This window comes from Perna viridis, chromosome 7 (genome assembly GCF_037379345.1).
Source record: "Perna viridis isolate PV_CMFRI_1.1 ecotype Kerala chromosome 7, ASM3737934v1, whole genome shotgun sequence".
Classification (NCBI taxonomy): domain Eukaryota; kingdom Metazoa; phylum Mollusca; class Bivalvia; order Mytilida; family Mytilidae; genus Perna; species Perna viridis.
Genome location: NC_142451.1, coordinates 19,082,145 through 19,098,894, shown reverse-complemented (window position 1 = coordinate 19,098,894; position 16,750 = coordinate 19,082,145). Strand labels below are relative to the sequence as shown.

Below are 16,750 nucleotides of genomic sequence, written 5' to 3'. Positions count from 1 at the left end.
TGACTTGTTTTCATTAGATGCTTCTTATATGAATTCTTGACTTTGTTTCTGTGTTTTCAGAGGTTCGAATATCGTCACAAATATGTTAATTTTCTCTCGACTTTCATTAAATACGGTAGTGTCCAACTGTACTCTTTAATTTCAGTACAGCGGATGTTTAAACACAGGAGAGAAAACAGATTTGTAGATTCTTCAAATGGCCACTTTAGATAAGGTACATTTGTAATATTATAGCTATTGTTTAGTTAAGTAAAACACATATTGACTCAGCTGATGGAAAATAATTTGCTTTCCTTAGATCATTTTACTTAAATAATATTTAACAAATCGTAAATTTTCTCCTCTGTTGACCATTTTGCTTTTGCAGGCTTTAAAATGACCAAAGGAGTCCGTGATATAACATCCTAGTCAGAGTAAATATGTATCAATAATACATTAGAATCAATTTGATTGTATACAGTTGATGTTTGCTATGAGAATTAAATCCATTAAGCGCTGTTGATTCTAATTTTATCTGCAAATGACATACATAAAGTCAACAATGGCTAAGTTCATTGTCCTTACTTGCCCCTGAAACTCTGCGATCGTGCCTTTTATCATTATACTCACTCTTGGTACTATGTAATCGTGAATGTAGTGGTTGATTTTGTTTTTCTACCCGTGAAACTCGAAAGTTTCCACAGTAATATGGTTTCCATTTGAAGCGTCTCCTTTTTTATATCATTGCTTTTGCTTAAATTTGTTTTTTGTTTTTTGTTTTTTGTTTTTGTTTTTTGTTTTTGTTTTTTTTTTATTTTGGTGCATGTTTTGTTCTGTTTTGTATTGTCTAATCAAAGTCTATCCGCCTTAGTCCCTATGCATAATGATAAGATTTATACGCTTAAGAATCACTTAAAAGCATCTGTCAATTTCAAGGAATAGAGAAGTTCATCACAATAAACATATTTAGAAAACAGCAACATCAAAACGATGCAGACTGCAATGTCCAGAAATGAAGCAAAATGAAACAATGATTGAAACAGAGCCATAAAAACTGACTTAATCTACAATTATAGCAACAACCTAAAGCAAGCACTTCGTAATAAAATGTTCTATTCGGACTCATCTGATACTGGTACATGGAACAGGGATTCTTTTATGGCTCCTTGTAAAACATATTTAAAAAACACTCGACACAAGTTAAAAGTACAACCATGTACTGAACGATTTGCGTCATCAGCTTTTGGAATCAATGCATATTTTAAGTAATGTTTGATCTGATACTTACTTCTATAAGCTGCTAGATCATGTGTTAGTTTTGCTCTAAAATGTAAATGTCTTCCTCTTATCATTAGCTTATTGATACCATTTACTCTACCACAGTGCCAATATATTGGATCTATTTTAATTAGAAACATGTGATGCCAATCAATTGGCCATGATATTTTAAGGAAACATTTAATGGAATACGATAATGAAACCATGTTATTTTTCTCAGCTGTCTAATCACGCATGTTCTGTGACATAAATCCGGAACACGCAATTTCATCAATGGAAATCGAAGGTTGAGCTGGATTAAAAAAATACAAAGAATCGAACTTTCTATCCAATATTTTTATTATTTAACTTTAAACATCATATATGTAAACAACTGGGGACACATTGTTCACATATTGAAGTACAAGTTCGGAAAAAGTCAACCAAACAATTAACAGAAGCTGGCCATTCCACTATTTAAAGTATTTATTCTACTGTTCTAAATATATTGTTTATTATTGTGATGTTATATAGGTGGTAAAATATTTTATAATTAAGATAAGCAACGCTCTCGATGTTACAAGAGCGGAGCATGATGGTAAGCTAACTAAAGATACAAAACGTGCAGAGAATATAACACACCAAAAACTATCCCACCAATTATAAATAAAATATTAAATATCCCAACTTTGACTAATGATTAACTTTCTAAATGAAATCGACCCAAAATATTTACTTGTCAAAAGCAATTAATTAAACCAGAGAGGAACTAGCTAATTACCATTTACTGTTTACTGACCCATGATTAACACGGTACGTAACATATAGGTTCTTGCGCGCGGATAGTAAGTTAAATGGACAAAAGAAATTAAAAATACGATCAAATAGTATTTAGATCCTTTCTTTAAATCTATCAACAATGGAGACTTTTTGTGTTGTGCTAATATATGATAGTTTATATCATCAAAAAGTGGTTCAAATAGAACTGGTTGAAAGATAAGAAATGAAACAAACTTACACAATTTTTTCATATTAAACATAAGGCGCTGTATGAGATAATTTAAGTACCAGTCCACATAAAATTCAGATACTGCCAAGTGACTGATGGAGTATAAAAACCGACCAAAAAATGTTGCTTTTTAAGTCTACATAGGCTATATTTTTACAGAAAGATAATCATTTCTGTATTTAAATCTGAATTTTTGAGAAAATCATACATTTATCTCCCACTATAATCAACCAAATCAGACAAAATGAAGAACGATAACTCTTGCAAAGTGCCAATTACACTTCTCATGTACTTGTTTTGTATATTTCGTAAGTAAGATGTATCTTGTAGATTTTTGATTGTGTCTTATTCAAGTTTAGTCTTTGTATAACGCTGTAAAGTTGTTAATGATATTATACCATTTTTTATCATTTTTGTATCCATCAGCTTGGCGAGGACTGATTTGTTCACCGTGTCACAGTTTTTCACTTTCGTCTACCCCGAACGTGGCATTTTATGAGCAACTCCGTTGATGTTTCTAGAAAAGCAGAGGACGCTTACCCGATCGGTGCAACTGATCCAAACTCCATGTTTTAATTGGAGTTCGGACTGCTCATTTACTTTTGTTTTTATGCGTGCATTTTGGTTATTTTTTGCTATGTCTGTCCGTTTTCTTTGTCTTCATTATCCCTGGATCATATGTTTTTATTACTGTTCAAACCCCGCTTGTCTTGATTCTCGTTTCTTAACATTTTTGATATCCCCATATTTTGTTTTGTTTTTGTTTTTGTTTTTGTTTTTGTTTTGTTTTTTGTTTGTTTGTTTTATGACAGTAGTTTTTTCAATACACGCTTAAGACTAAAACCCTTTATAATAAATTGACTAGTTCTATTTGGCGTAACTGGTGCTTTATTTTAACTAAATAACACAGCATACAAATAATACACAATGTCATGCAAGCACCTAAATCCAATCTACACAGACAGTAACTAAAAAAAAGCACACAAAAAATTGAAGGAAAAAAAATGCACCCATGCTTCCATCAAGACATGCTTACTATTAATACCCGGATAATGAATAAGGGGAAGTAACTCTTGTGAAAACCTACATGTATATGTCAATTAGGCACAATGAGTTGTGTCCCCTTGTGCACACTTCAATATCAGCTCATTGTCAATTGTCCATTATATGGAAGATGATGAAATTTCGTACAATTTTGGACCAAGAGTTAATCTGCTTAAAAGGAAAACAAAATTGTTCCTTTTTTTCAAGAATACTTAATCGTACATATTTTGAATATTAGTGGGTTTTTTTTGTAAGTCGTAATACAACTCCACAGTCTTAAGCATTTAATTGTTAGATAATAAAAACGAAATTGATAAACAAATGGAAGAAAAGAAGTATCAGATCAAAGTTGTCATTACTTCTACAACAGCCTGTTTTGTTAAATAATGATTTGAGTTGTCTACCTTAAGCCACTTATAAAAACATTTTTGACACGTATTGATTTGTTAATTCTGTTCATGTACATTCCTATTTAAAAAAAATGCTCTTCAAACATGATCCGGATAAATTTAAACGTCGGCGCATTACAAATGGCATCTCGGTTTTCTGCTTCTTGATGTGTGAAGCATTGTCTAGTACATGTCAGCTATTCAGAGAGATCTGTCAGGCGTGTGCATTGCTTAATAATAAAAAGGACATTTTATATCATATTCGTTTGCATGATTATCTATCAGAATTAAAGTAATGGTAGAACACCATTGAATGTTATCAGTCAAAAATATCTATGTCTTTTTGTTTAGAAGTTTAATATAATTTAATCCGAATCTAAATTAAATTACTTCAGACTAATATAAGCTAAGGATTGATACATTCTTTTATACGAGTAAGTTCGTAAATATGGTCTTTTTTACTAATAACTGACTTCGTTTAACAATATGAGTGAACTGTATGTGCACTTAAGGTAAACGAAGAACTTGAGGATCTTCAAGTAACTTTCTTTACTTAAAGAGAAGGACTCATTTAGATGTCTATTGGACTCATGTTTATTCAGACAACAACACCTTTTAAAATCTTCTAGAGTCCTTTTGGTGAGGTCATTTCACCCATTGTACTCTTGAATATTGTAGCAGTTTCTAGTGTTTGTCCACTACATAGATTGTAAATATAAAAAATGAGTATACCTAAGTTTAATGCAATTATATCGGTTATATACAAACATCATATTTTAGTTTTTAAAATTATTTTGATGATTTGCAGGAATATACCTTATACGAATCTCGAACGAACTATATTATAGCTTTCATATATATATGACTACAAGAATTTTCTTTTATGTCTTGCTTTATCAGCGTTTCCATGTTTTAATGGTAAACGAGTTGCTCCAAGTTGAATTTCCTTCGCCACTCTATCTTATATTAAGGGACGAAGCGCCTGATATATATTTTTCTTGTCAAAAATATATATATATAGAAAAAATAGGGTATTTTACGACTGCCCCAGAACTCAATGGTAAGGTATCAATCTCGCCATACCAATCTAGATTTGGATACTACGCCTCTGACATTACTAGTATTTGTTGCTTTTTGTCCTCCCTATCAATTTCTGAACATCATTATGTGAAAATTGTACTTCCTACGTGTATCCGTGTGTTCACTTCCGATCGGTTTCCAGCAATGATTTAAGATCTCATTGGCGTGCAATACGCGACTTCTTATATTTTTTATTTTTTTAAAAATCTAATTGCACGACTTTGGGAAATGCGTTTTTTAAGTCGAGCAATCATGTTGCTTTCGAAAACGCTGATGTTGTAAACTTATACTTGATAATTATTTTCTACACTGCTATCTACACTTCATCCATTACTTACTCTTACAAAGAACGCTAGTTGACACACAGTCCTTGGTTGAAAATACTCCGTTTCTTCTAAAACAATGAGGAACGACTGCTTTTTGTAAATTATTACGTTTGCTGATGTGGAAGATTAATCAAGGGAACCAAGGTTACAGCGGTAACCAAAAGAATGTAACCCATGGACAAAGGCTAGGCATGGAAAACAGACATATATAAAGTAACTAAAATCATACATACAAAGTAGCAAAAGCAAATGAGCAACTCGGACTCCACTAAAAGTTGAAAGCGCGTCTTAGCTCTGCTTTTCTAGAAACACCTGCCGAGTTGCTCATGAAATGTCAAGTCCGGAGTAGACGAAAGTGGAAAGGAAAACTATGACACGTTGGACAAATCAGTTTTCATGGCGCAGATAGATACACGTAACGATCCACGAGTTCATGGTGACGACCATAAAACTTCTGTAGTAATGACTTCAATCTTGTAGCAACATAACCATGTTCCAGAAGCCTGTTTGTTAGAATTATTGCGCGATACAAAAAGTCTGTGTAGATTCGGCAAGCTCTGGCATAACGTATGAGCTGTGATATGAACATTCCATATGCAGGTGCTGACAACTGATTTACCGATTATGACACTATAGCATTCAAATAGTGTTTAAGAACCACCGGTATATTCACTCCGCAATAGAAAAAAGAGGGTTGGTGTGCTGCAATTTGGTTTGAAAATGCCGGTACCAAGTCCGGACCATTGCGGTAACAGCTGCTCCAGTGGTGTAATGTTTATATTATAGGATTTAATTTGGACTTGAATCGGATAAGTGTTCTGTAATCTTGCTGTTACTCTTATCTATTAAGCTCCTGTTATATAGATATAAGGTTTTATCATTATATAATTCTAGATTTAGAAACCATCTTCAAAAAGAGTTTAATATTAAGGACATTATGAACACATTGAAGCCTGCTTTTTATCTTGACATACTTCTCAAAATTTACAGAAGAGGAAAGATTTCAAATACTGAATACTGGTATATTCTATGACTAACGAGATTTTACCATTGTTAATTACCCTTTCATTTTAAGTAACATTCCTGCAACTCCAGCGTTGGAAGTTTTTGTGTCTCAAGTCATACGCTTTGCTAGAAATTGTGACTATAAAATAGATTTTCTAGATATGACTCAGTGACTTTCTTAAAATCTAGTGAGACAAAGATATGTTGCCCTTACAATAAAGTCGTCATTCGAAAAATTACTGTCCTCACCGAATGAGCTGACTGACCGATATAGAGTGTCAGTTTCCAATAGTATGACAAACGCCCTTCATATCGGTCGTAGACTTTATTCCTCCTTCATCAGCTCGACCTTCCACGGGAAGTACAGCGCGTCTTTAAAAGGAAGAAACTGTGGGGTATGTGTTTTTCGATGTGTACTTTTAAATATAAGTTCTTCTATGTTTTTCTTATGTTATCTTTTTTGAGTTCGTGATGTTGTTTTGTCAACGAAGTCCCCATCATTTATAACCTCGGTGTTTTTTTTTCTTACGTTGTCCTCGTGGTGTTCGTGGCTTTGTGTTTTCAACGAAGTCCCCCTTCTATATAACTTAAATGCGTTTTTCTTGTGTTGTACCTGTGGGTATTCGTGGTGTTATTTTATTCACGAATTTCAACGTCCTTTAGAACTTCGGTGCGTAGGTTTGTGGTACTGTTTTGTCAACAAGTTTCCCTTCTTTTGGAACTCCAATAATGATACTTCTTGTAGTGATGGTTTATTTGTTCCATATCTCTGCCTTAACTTCCATTCTCGTTTTTTTATATAATGATGTATAGTCAATGATTGCTGGATTACCGCTAACTACGTCTTATTAAAAATCTTGGTAACTGTCCATGCCCAATGACTCTGGTTTCAACTCGCTGACAATCAATCCGATTGTATTTTAACCTATCTTTAATTTGATCTATTATCTATTATATAAAGTTATTGGCAAAATTTATATCATCAAATAAAATCGTATCTTATCTTTCTATCAATTTTGATAATTTATTGTTTAGTACTGCCACCAGGCAATGCAATGATTAATGGCATCCCATTTTCAAACAAAGTGTGTACCTGTTTCGTGATATATGCGTGTTGACCCGGTATGATACTTGATACATTATATATTATATGAACACTAAATTAGTGCATTAACCTATCTAGTAAAGGTTGTATGTCATTTTTAATTCAACCATATGTTATAGACTTGTTGAGATAATCATGTTATTGTTTTTAGAGTCGCAAAACAAAAACATTGAGAATCTTCGAAACATGACCTAACAATTTCCATTTAAGATCTTTATTTGGAGGCTGATGGTTTCAACTTTTGTTATTTCCTACGGGTTTTCATTTTGTAGCGAGTAGATTTTATATATTATCTTAGAAATTTGTGTTAGAAAGTGTCTAATATTTGTCATCTACCATGTTTCACAGCCTTATAAGAATGAATATGACATTGGATTTGAAGACTTTAATCTTGGTCTTTGTGTTTATATAGCTGCTGCTCCATATATTTCTTGTCTTGAAGGCCGTTCTTGCGTGTTCAAGTCTCCTCCTGATGTCCTCATTTGTGCCTCCTGCATAATATAATAGCGTACGTAAAACACAACATAGTCGTAAACAATTACCAACTTGCTGCACAAAGTATGTTTGTTTATTTATAAGTGCATATAGTTCATAACATATTCCCAGACCGGATGTAATATTGTACGCGTCCTTGTGATTTTAACATTTCATTCACGTCATTAAAGACAAATTAACACATATTTTGATACTTCCAGGATATCATGCTACCACTAATATGACCAAACATGACAGGTGACATTATTCAGAGGAACGCATCAATCTCATTTGACGCCTTTTCCGGTCCAAGGAGAGCACGAAATCACAGTTTCGACAACAAACATGCTGATGATGCCCTGGCAAGGAGGCAGTCAGTCAAGTACCATTTCCCGCTCACAGTCCTGGAAGAGGCAGAAATAAAACAGGTATTTCCATATGCTAAAAAGAAAGATGACGTAGATATTGTGCGTTCATTTGCTAAAGTGAATTTGGCGTCTTTTTTATATATCATAGTAAAAGTTCATCCACTCAATGAATAAAAAATTAAAGAATTATTATCTATGTCACTTTTATGAATAATTAATACGAATTTGGCATTCATTTTGTGTAGAAACAGAAAGTTTCATACGTAGCCATATTATCTTTATCTTGCAGGCTACAATTAGTGAAGAAGATATCAGAAGAAGTGTTTTTGGAGTTCCTTTGAGCGAGAAGAGTTTCGTTGCTGTAGAGTATGCTGTATGGAGACCAACGACCGCAAGTTGCAGACGATCAGTATTATGGTCACGTGAACGGCGACTGTACGAAGCTCAGAGCAAGCAGAGATTAGAAGAGTTTAAGGATCGACCTTATATGCATCATGAGTATCCAGAACTGAAAAAACATTATCCAGGAACGTGGCGACCTAAAGCAAACAAAGAGGAACTAGGGAAAATTGTTGCGAGATTGACGGCTAATCCAGCACCAACTTCAGCAAGCGTGATGAATCGGAGACGCATAAAATCTGCGCCCCCGGATTTCACCCTCCTTCAAAACCGCAGTGCATTTTTGCGACGACCTATGACTTCGAATACAGTTTAGAACACAAATAATGCTTACTTGTTATGTTACTACACTTGTTTATCATGAAGACATAACAACATAACAAAACACAACAATATTCATTGTTTTAATGGGTGGTTTGTTTGAATAATTTTCATGATCATTGAAGTAAAAGGTTATTTATTCATTCTATATCGTCAAAAGACACGTTCATTCTTTGTCGAAACATTTAACAATTTCTAGCGGGATATTCGAACAAAATACTATTTTATGTAAATAATTGTTGAAGAACATTTTTATTACGATTATATTTACATCTTAAATGAGAGAAAGTACTGTACCAGATATACATTTTTAAGACTTTTATATCGTTGATTATACTCACATAAATGAAAAATTAAAATAAAAAGACAACTGACTGGTACTTTGTTAAACATGTAGCCAAAATAATAATTCACTGAAAGTATGGCAAAACAAAAGTAAAAAAAAAAAAAAAAACAAGAATGCATTTAACTGATGAAGTACGCCTTTCATCTACTCTCCCGAACTTTGCGCCTTAGAAAGTCAATGAGTTCCAAAACAAACTATTCTTAATGATCCCCAGGTCAAATTGACATTGTCTGATCTTCATGGGAGATTTGTCGTCTTTCCAACATACAAAGCTACTACAAACACACTGCTTTTTTTATCAAAATAAGACACTATACAGACTGTCTTGACATTTCACTTTGCAACCCAACATACAATGTTTTAGTCCATGGGCTGTGCAGGTCAACCGTGTACCCCTCTCCAATTCGTCAACTTCATGCTGATTTTCAGGTACCTTTATACCTTCCATTGCCGAATCAATTCGTCGCCAAAGAATATTCGCGTATTCTTTTTCAGTAAAACCTATATTTGTACCCCACTGGGTCAAAAAGCCAAGATTTTTGTGACTCAATTATTCAAGCGCTTAGTCTTTCTGGGACAGCATGTGTAAAGAAACTAAATACATATAGGTATCATCATATAGTCCAATGCCGCAGCATTATAATGGTACCAAGAAAGTTGCGGTCACACTTCGGGTTTGGGAGTAAAATGAAAAAATGTACTCCTATTCCACCGAAAAATCGCTTATATGGACATCTTTTTCAATGTCAAAACCCCTAGAGTATGTATGCTTCATTAAAGAATGGTTTATTGGTATTTTTTGTTTAGTATTGTCACAATTAATACTTCTGGGACTCTTTTGATGACTAGAGGCGATTTTCTTAGTCAAAATTATACCAAAAAAATTATTTTCAATTTTCCCGTAAAAAGTCGCAGAAAATCGTCTCTACAATTAGTACTAAACTAAAACGTCTTAAATTTGGTATCATTCGATAGAAAATTTAATTTGCTATATCAATTGACCACCAAAAAAAATTTTTCATGAAAGAATTTCCAAACAATGTTAACAAATATTACTCCTACCTCTAGAAAACTGATCAAAATATCAAGCAGAATTCTCTTTCACAGCATAACGACAGTGTAAACCACATATTTCAGGCATTCATAATGAAGATTATGATGCATCCAACATATGTGATTACTTCAGGAGCTTAGATTTTCTTTTTGGGGGTTACATTTACTATAACATCGTAAAAACATTACCGATTATAACTCTTTGTTCTTTACATTGTTTTGAAGTTGCCATGAAATCGCATGCATCGATTTGCTTGATTGCAAAAATGATTTCTTTTTTTTTGTATTTTTGTTGTTGAAGTATGAAGACAATAATTGTACACTGATTTGACAATAACATGATACATCACTACTGCTCGTGTCATTGTCTAGCCGAAAAGGGAATCCATATTCAAGTAGGCAGAGAATAATTACACATTGAGTCTATTTTCTGTTTTCTCATTTTGTCTAGTCATTTGTTTGATTTTCATTTTGGTCCTCCTTGAATATGATGGTACAATGTTATTGTAAAGCGCTGAATAATGATATTAAACTCCTTTGTCTATGCTCAATAATGTTAAAACGCGCAAATCATATTTAATTGTGTAGTTTCTATTTGATACATTACAGTATTAACTATTATATTACAGTACAATGGTTCTCTTGATTTTGAAAAAAAACTACAAAAATGGGTACTCTGGGAAACGGTTGAGTCCTACATTTTAAATACAGAGAAAAAAATATTGTAGTTCAATTTTGAACCACATGAAAAACAAATAAATTTCACTGTATCAAATGACATACTAGTAACAGGATTTTAGCGGTATCTTAACAGTGTGTTATATTTTCTGTCTGTGTAAGTTCATTGACACATTTGACAGTTTAGTGTTTGCAGAAATCTTCAATAGGAACAAACATATCATTGTACTAGATTATAAAGCGATAAATTAGTCGGATTTCTCTTTGCGACTTGCCCATTACCTTTTTTTTTCAAAAACGAATTTCAATAGCTATCCTTCTAAGAATCATGCAGGGTTGATAAATGGTCGATTATTTGCTTTATCTTTATTTTGTTGTCTAGAATATACTAACTTACATTTTTCCTCTTTATCTGGAATGAAAAACTATTGTCCATTCCATGCACAAAATTCCAAAAGCAATTTTATCTATTATCAAAACACCATTTTACAAAATGAATCACATTTTTTTTTCTTTTCATGACATTTACAAATACAAGTACTTTAGTCTAATCGTACAATTGATGATTATGAACTAAATTTGTTGTCATTTGTTCATGTGAAACCAAGATAATTGTTAAGAAGTACCTGCCGTTTTAGGCATTTAAAAACGGTAGTGTATAGAATAGCTTTCTTTTATTTTTCACAAAAACAATAAGACCAATAGAAAACTAAATTATCCATTGATCGTAATACATGTATTAACTTTCTGTTAAATGCACTATATTGATTTAAAAGAAAAACACCTCGGCATTATAAATCGAAATAACGTTGCTGTATAGGTCACCATTGTGACTATATGTCTCACAATTCTAAAAAAATGTAAGAGCAGTAGTTTACTTATTAAGCTGTATCATGCATAATCAATTTTTGGTTTTGTTTGTTTTTTTGTTTTTGTTTTTTTCTTTTTTTTTTTGTAATTTTAGAACTCCATATTAACTTCAATATCGTTTAAACATTATTTAAGATGATTGGAAAAAAACATAACTTGGCATATGTTTGACCAGATTAGCCCCGTATTATATAGTCAAAGAGTAAACCACAAAGAATGTATCCACAATTTATATTATACAGGGGATTACCTTTCATAAACATATTAAAAATACTTATATATGGGGATATGAATTTCTTATTTGATAACCTTTTGTATTAAATGTTGATCAGATTAGCTCTGACAATAATACTTATCTATTTATTTAATAGCTTTGTTGAAAGGAAAGGTTAAAAATGTCAAGGAACATATTTGGACTTTTGCAAATATCTGGAATACAATCGTGTAACATAAACCGAAACTTTGACAATGCTGGTATAGATATTAAGTTACGAAGTCTTTAAAACCGTACTTCAGGAGATATTCAAGATGTTTAAAAAGCAGTTATATGGAACATGATTTCTAATTTGTAGTGTTATTTATAATATTTACTTTTGTGTCTGTGTCGATTGGGTTTTCTTGTGTCTTACCTGGATTAAAATGACATCTTCAGAAATGTTGGAAATGTAAGCGCTTAGTATTTTCATTTTTTTTTTCTATGTTTGTAGGTATTATCACTAGTAAACTGTAAGATTTGGTTTTGTAAAGCTATATGTAATGTATGAGCTATTGTGATAATAATCTTAAATAATACAAAACTATGAAACAAATAGATTACACTCAATACATTACTCAATGTCTAAATTTGAGAGTCGGTTACATAAGTTCTGAAATATTCATTTTTTATTCTCTTTGTAATGTTTCATTCTATATATCACAATTTGGAATTTTTACTTTACAGAGTGTGGTCAGAGGAAAGTTTAGATTCAATTTACCAAGACCATGACCACCTGTCATTTTATGAAAGTCCGCGCCCAAGTCCGTATAATACTAATCATTATGGAACAATGTCATCGTTTTATAAGCAGCCTTATATGGACCACAACTTTCCAGAATTGAGCAAACCTTTTCAAAATATGTGGAAGCTTGTGAGCAAACGAGAGTTGAATAATATAATTAGTAGGCTAACAAGGAGTACCGTTGCGTCAAGATGCAGACAGAAACGGCCTAAAAGTGAACATTTAGGGGGGTATATAAAGCAAGGGAACCAACCACGACTATGTATGACACCAAATGGTGCGAAGGAATTCAGAAATTTCCGGTGAAATAAACTGTTGCATGCTAATTGGTGCTTCAATATACTCTTTGTTTATGTGTGATTCATAACTTTGATATTTATGTTTCTGTTGTAATATTGAGCAAATATTATCTTTTCATCTTATGAATGTTTAAAACGATATTTTCATTTGATTATTGGTTTGACTGTTCTCTTTATCATAGCTGCTATCTAAACATACCATAAGATGATCTAATACGCTTCCGTCGACAATCTCCAGTAATCAAGAGAACCAAGATTCCAGAGGAAATCAAAAGAATGTAATCTAGGGACAAAGACTAGACATGAAAAACAAACAGACACAACAAAGACATGAAATAACCTCACACATATTTTATTACAAACAAATTTATTGCTGTTCTGTTGACCTTATCTCCCGACCCAACATCATCTCCAAAACAGTATTTTTTTCAAAATTATTTGCTACTTGAAAGAGTAATCAAGGGAACCAATATTCAAGCGATACGATACCAAGAAAATAATAAATTCCAGTGATAACGACTAAACAGGGGAACTAGAAATACACAACAAAGAACGCGAAACAACCAAAATAACACGTACAAAGAAGCAATAGTAAAAAGGGATGCATTGACCGCCGAGTTGCTAAAAATACGTCGCGCCCGGTGGTAATGGAAAAGGAATAAAATCCTATAACCTTTTTTATTCAGAATTCATGAAATAAACTAAGGGTGTATTGCATGTGCTCAGAGATTGATGGTGGCAAAGCATGTATTCTGAGGAAGTTTATATTTTTTATAGTGTTCGTCAACAACCAACACAGTTTCTTGCTACAAGCAATCATCACGTTTGTGTTGAAATGAAGATCTTTACAAAATGCATCCATTCATTACAACTTGATGTGTTTCTCACAGTTTTATCGAATATAAAGTGCTATCTATCATTCAAAATATTCTATCAATAGTATCCAATTTTTTTATTAGGTTTTCAGAAGATGAAAGCAACCAGATCGGTAGAAGGGTTAATAAACATCTATCGAATCTATTCCATTGCATTTAGAAATAATGTTATGGTCATCATCAGATTGGAAAAAAAATTTAAGCTGATTTGTGGCTTTATCCCAAGAAACTAGATTTCCTTTAACATCCATTATATATTAAAACATTGACACAGTAGGAGGATTAGAAACAGCAGCTCTACATATATATGCATATTCTCGTGAATTATAATACCTGGCATACCCATTATTTCATCCAGGAAAGGATGTTTCATACTTTGCGCAATGACTTCAGCTGTACATAGAATTTTATTTACTACGCAAATATTTTGCAAAGAAAGTCACTGGCACAAAAATTGTTTTTATTTTTGAGACATGATTATATTTTAAAAAAGGGCTTCGCTCAGGACTAGCAGATAATTTAGTCCTGAAAGTTTTAACTGTGTTAATTGTTAGAGATAGTAACTGAAAATGAATCGTATTTCAACATCTTTAAAGTACGAAACTAAAGGGAGAAAAAAATGCAATTACACCTAAATATAAGCAGATTTGAATGGAGATAAAAATGTCAGGAAAGTATAAAAGAAAGCCTAAAAGAACAAAGTTCAAACGAACATTGCAATATTCTTAAGTTCGCATGACGAACAAATTAAGTCAAGCAATCTCTCAAAACATCCAACCAATTAAAGATCTACCATCAATAGCCCAAACTATAAAGTAAACGAGAAAATACTTAAAACAAAACACCGATCAATCCATATATTCAGTAATGGACTCCACATCAAATCTAAAATCACTAAAATTAGATTTGTTTGTAGAAAAGGACAACTGTATTGTTATATCTAATATAGCCTTGGATACACAGTGAAAACGGCAAAAAAAAAACAAGTTTACTATAGAAACTTGCATTCTACAGGAGAGCATAAGAAAAACTTATAACATATATACAAGAGCGATCAAGGGAACCAAGATGATAGGGTAGTCGAAAGCACGCAATCTAGGGACAAAGACCAGACAGGAAAAAACAGAAACGCACACCAAAGAACATTAAGTAACCAACGCTATACGTAAAAAGAAGGAAAAGTGAAATGATCAACCCAGACTCCACTTGAAACTGGGAGCATGTACCAGGTGCACCAGTAGGGAAAGCGTCCTCTGCTTTTCTAGAAATACCGCCGAGTTGCTAATAAAAAGTCAAGACGAAAAAGGAAAGTAAAACTATAAAACGTTGAACAAATAGATTCTCATGGTGCATGTGAATACACCCTATCGATCCACAAGTTCACGATAACGTCTAAGTAAAAGAAATAGCACTTCATTATTCGCTGATTCAGGCGAAGAAATTTTAAAAACATTATCAGTGGGACATGAAAATTGAGCAAGATTTTCAGATTTGAAAATATTTCAGAAGAGGTCCTGAAAAATGAAGCAATTAGACATTTTAATTCCTTGTATCTTATAGTTGTTTAGAATTGAATCAATACAAATACAAGTAATATTATCAACTTTATCAATAACAAAACTTGGACAACATGCAAACACATCTTCATTTAAATGTCTGTGAATCAAATGAAAGATATTGCAGTGCACTTCAATATGAATAAACTGATTGAGAAAAACAATATAATAGTGGACGAACGAAGTGAATTTCACATAAAATAAGCAGTTGTGGTGAACATATCTGTATCATTTCACAAAAGCTAAACAAAATGTCCAGTAGTCAGCTTTCAAGATATTCGAACTTCTGTATATAGTTACACAGAAAAATCAATAAGTATGAGTTACATCAAAAGCGATCAGTTGTTGAACAAAAAATACACACTTAAAGTCTAATATAAAACTAAAGGCTCGTCCTCAGAATGAATAGCATTTAAAAAAAAACATGAAGTTTGTCAGAGATTGCACAAATACAAATGGACGTAGTAATACCTGACATCGTAATGATGGTACCACAGAGTGGTTGGAATCTGACTCTATAAGTTAAAATATACTGGAACGTTAGCTTGCTTTGATACTTGTATTGGTAGTGAGCATTTGAAGAATGGCTCTTGAACAATCCTGACATAAGGTTAAAGAACCTGTGTTGATGGATAATTGATTGACACCCGATGAATGGAACATTTCAGAAATTATCCAGCAATATCTTAAAACTTTTATGATGGCTTATCTTAAATGTTAGAAGTATTCTCTTATATCGTGATCAAACAGAAATAACAACCAAAGTCACTAGAGATGTTTTTACATCAATACTAGAAAAGGCACTGTTATGTGTCAATTTTTTTTCCATTTCATGTAAAATAAAGAAAAAAACTTTTTTATATAATGATTAATTCCAATTAAAGTTAATCACTACTGAAAAATTTGGGTCAGCTATACGATATTTTGTTTTGGCACATACTTGGACGGTTGTAATTTTCACGAAGTTTTGTTTTGTTCCTAGTTTGGTCGCGACTTCCTTAAAACGTCAGAATTCTAGTGATTCCGACCTGTTTAATGATGTGGAAGGACATAACCAAGAGAATTCTTTCAAATACTAGAGTTATTAACCAACCAACTCTAAATTCTCGACAGCAAAAACATGGTTACAATAAAAGGTAAATCATCACTACAACTATTCTTTTCTTTTTTTTTAATTGTCAGTCTCTGTAAGAATAAGGCAGTCGGTGAAACATGGTATGAAAAAAAACCATCATTTTGAAAGTGTAATTTGACTATTTGCACCATCAGAATCAATGAAAACAGGCAAGATTTTCCATATCATGTCGGTAAATTGAGTT

General features: G+C 32.5%; 2 protein-coding genes across 2 annotated transcripts; both read left to right on the top strand.

The window, feature by feature from the left end:
* The first annotated feature begins 4,036 nt into the window (after window positions 1-4,036).
* LOC148611677 (uncharacterized) lies at window positions 4,037-9,134 on the top strand. Its single transcript, XM_088592459.1, has 3 exons — window positions 4,037-4,112; window positions 7,890-8,096; window positions 8,326-9,134. Exons 2-3 carry the CDS (start codon window positions 7,920-7,922, stop codon window positions 8,749-8,751), a joined length of 603 nt encoding a protein of 200 aa, XP_088448585.1. The 5' UTR covers window positions 4,037-4,112; window positions 7,890-7,919; the 3' UTR covers window positions 8,752-9,134.
* A 3,080-nt stretch (window positions 9,135-12,214) lies between these two features.
* LOC148611676 (uncharacterized) lies at window positions 12,215-13,152 on the top strand. The gene is made up of 2 exons (XM_088595309.1): window positions 12,215-12,368; window positions 12,644-13,152. The coding sequence occupies exons 1-2, from the start codon at window positions 12,343-12,345 to the stop codon at window positions 13,005-13,007; spliced, it is 390 nt and encodes a 129-aa protein (XP_088451435.1). The 5' UTR covers window positions 12,215-12,342; the 3' UTR covers window positions 13,008-13,152.
* Window positions 13,153-16,750: the final 3,598 nt, after the last annotated feature.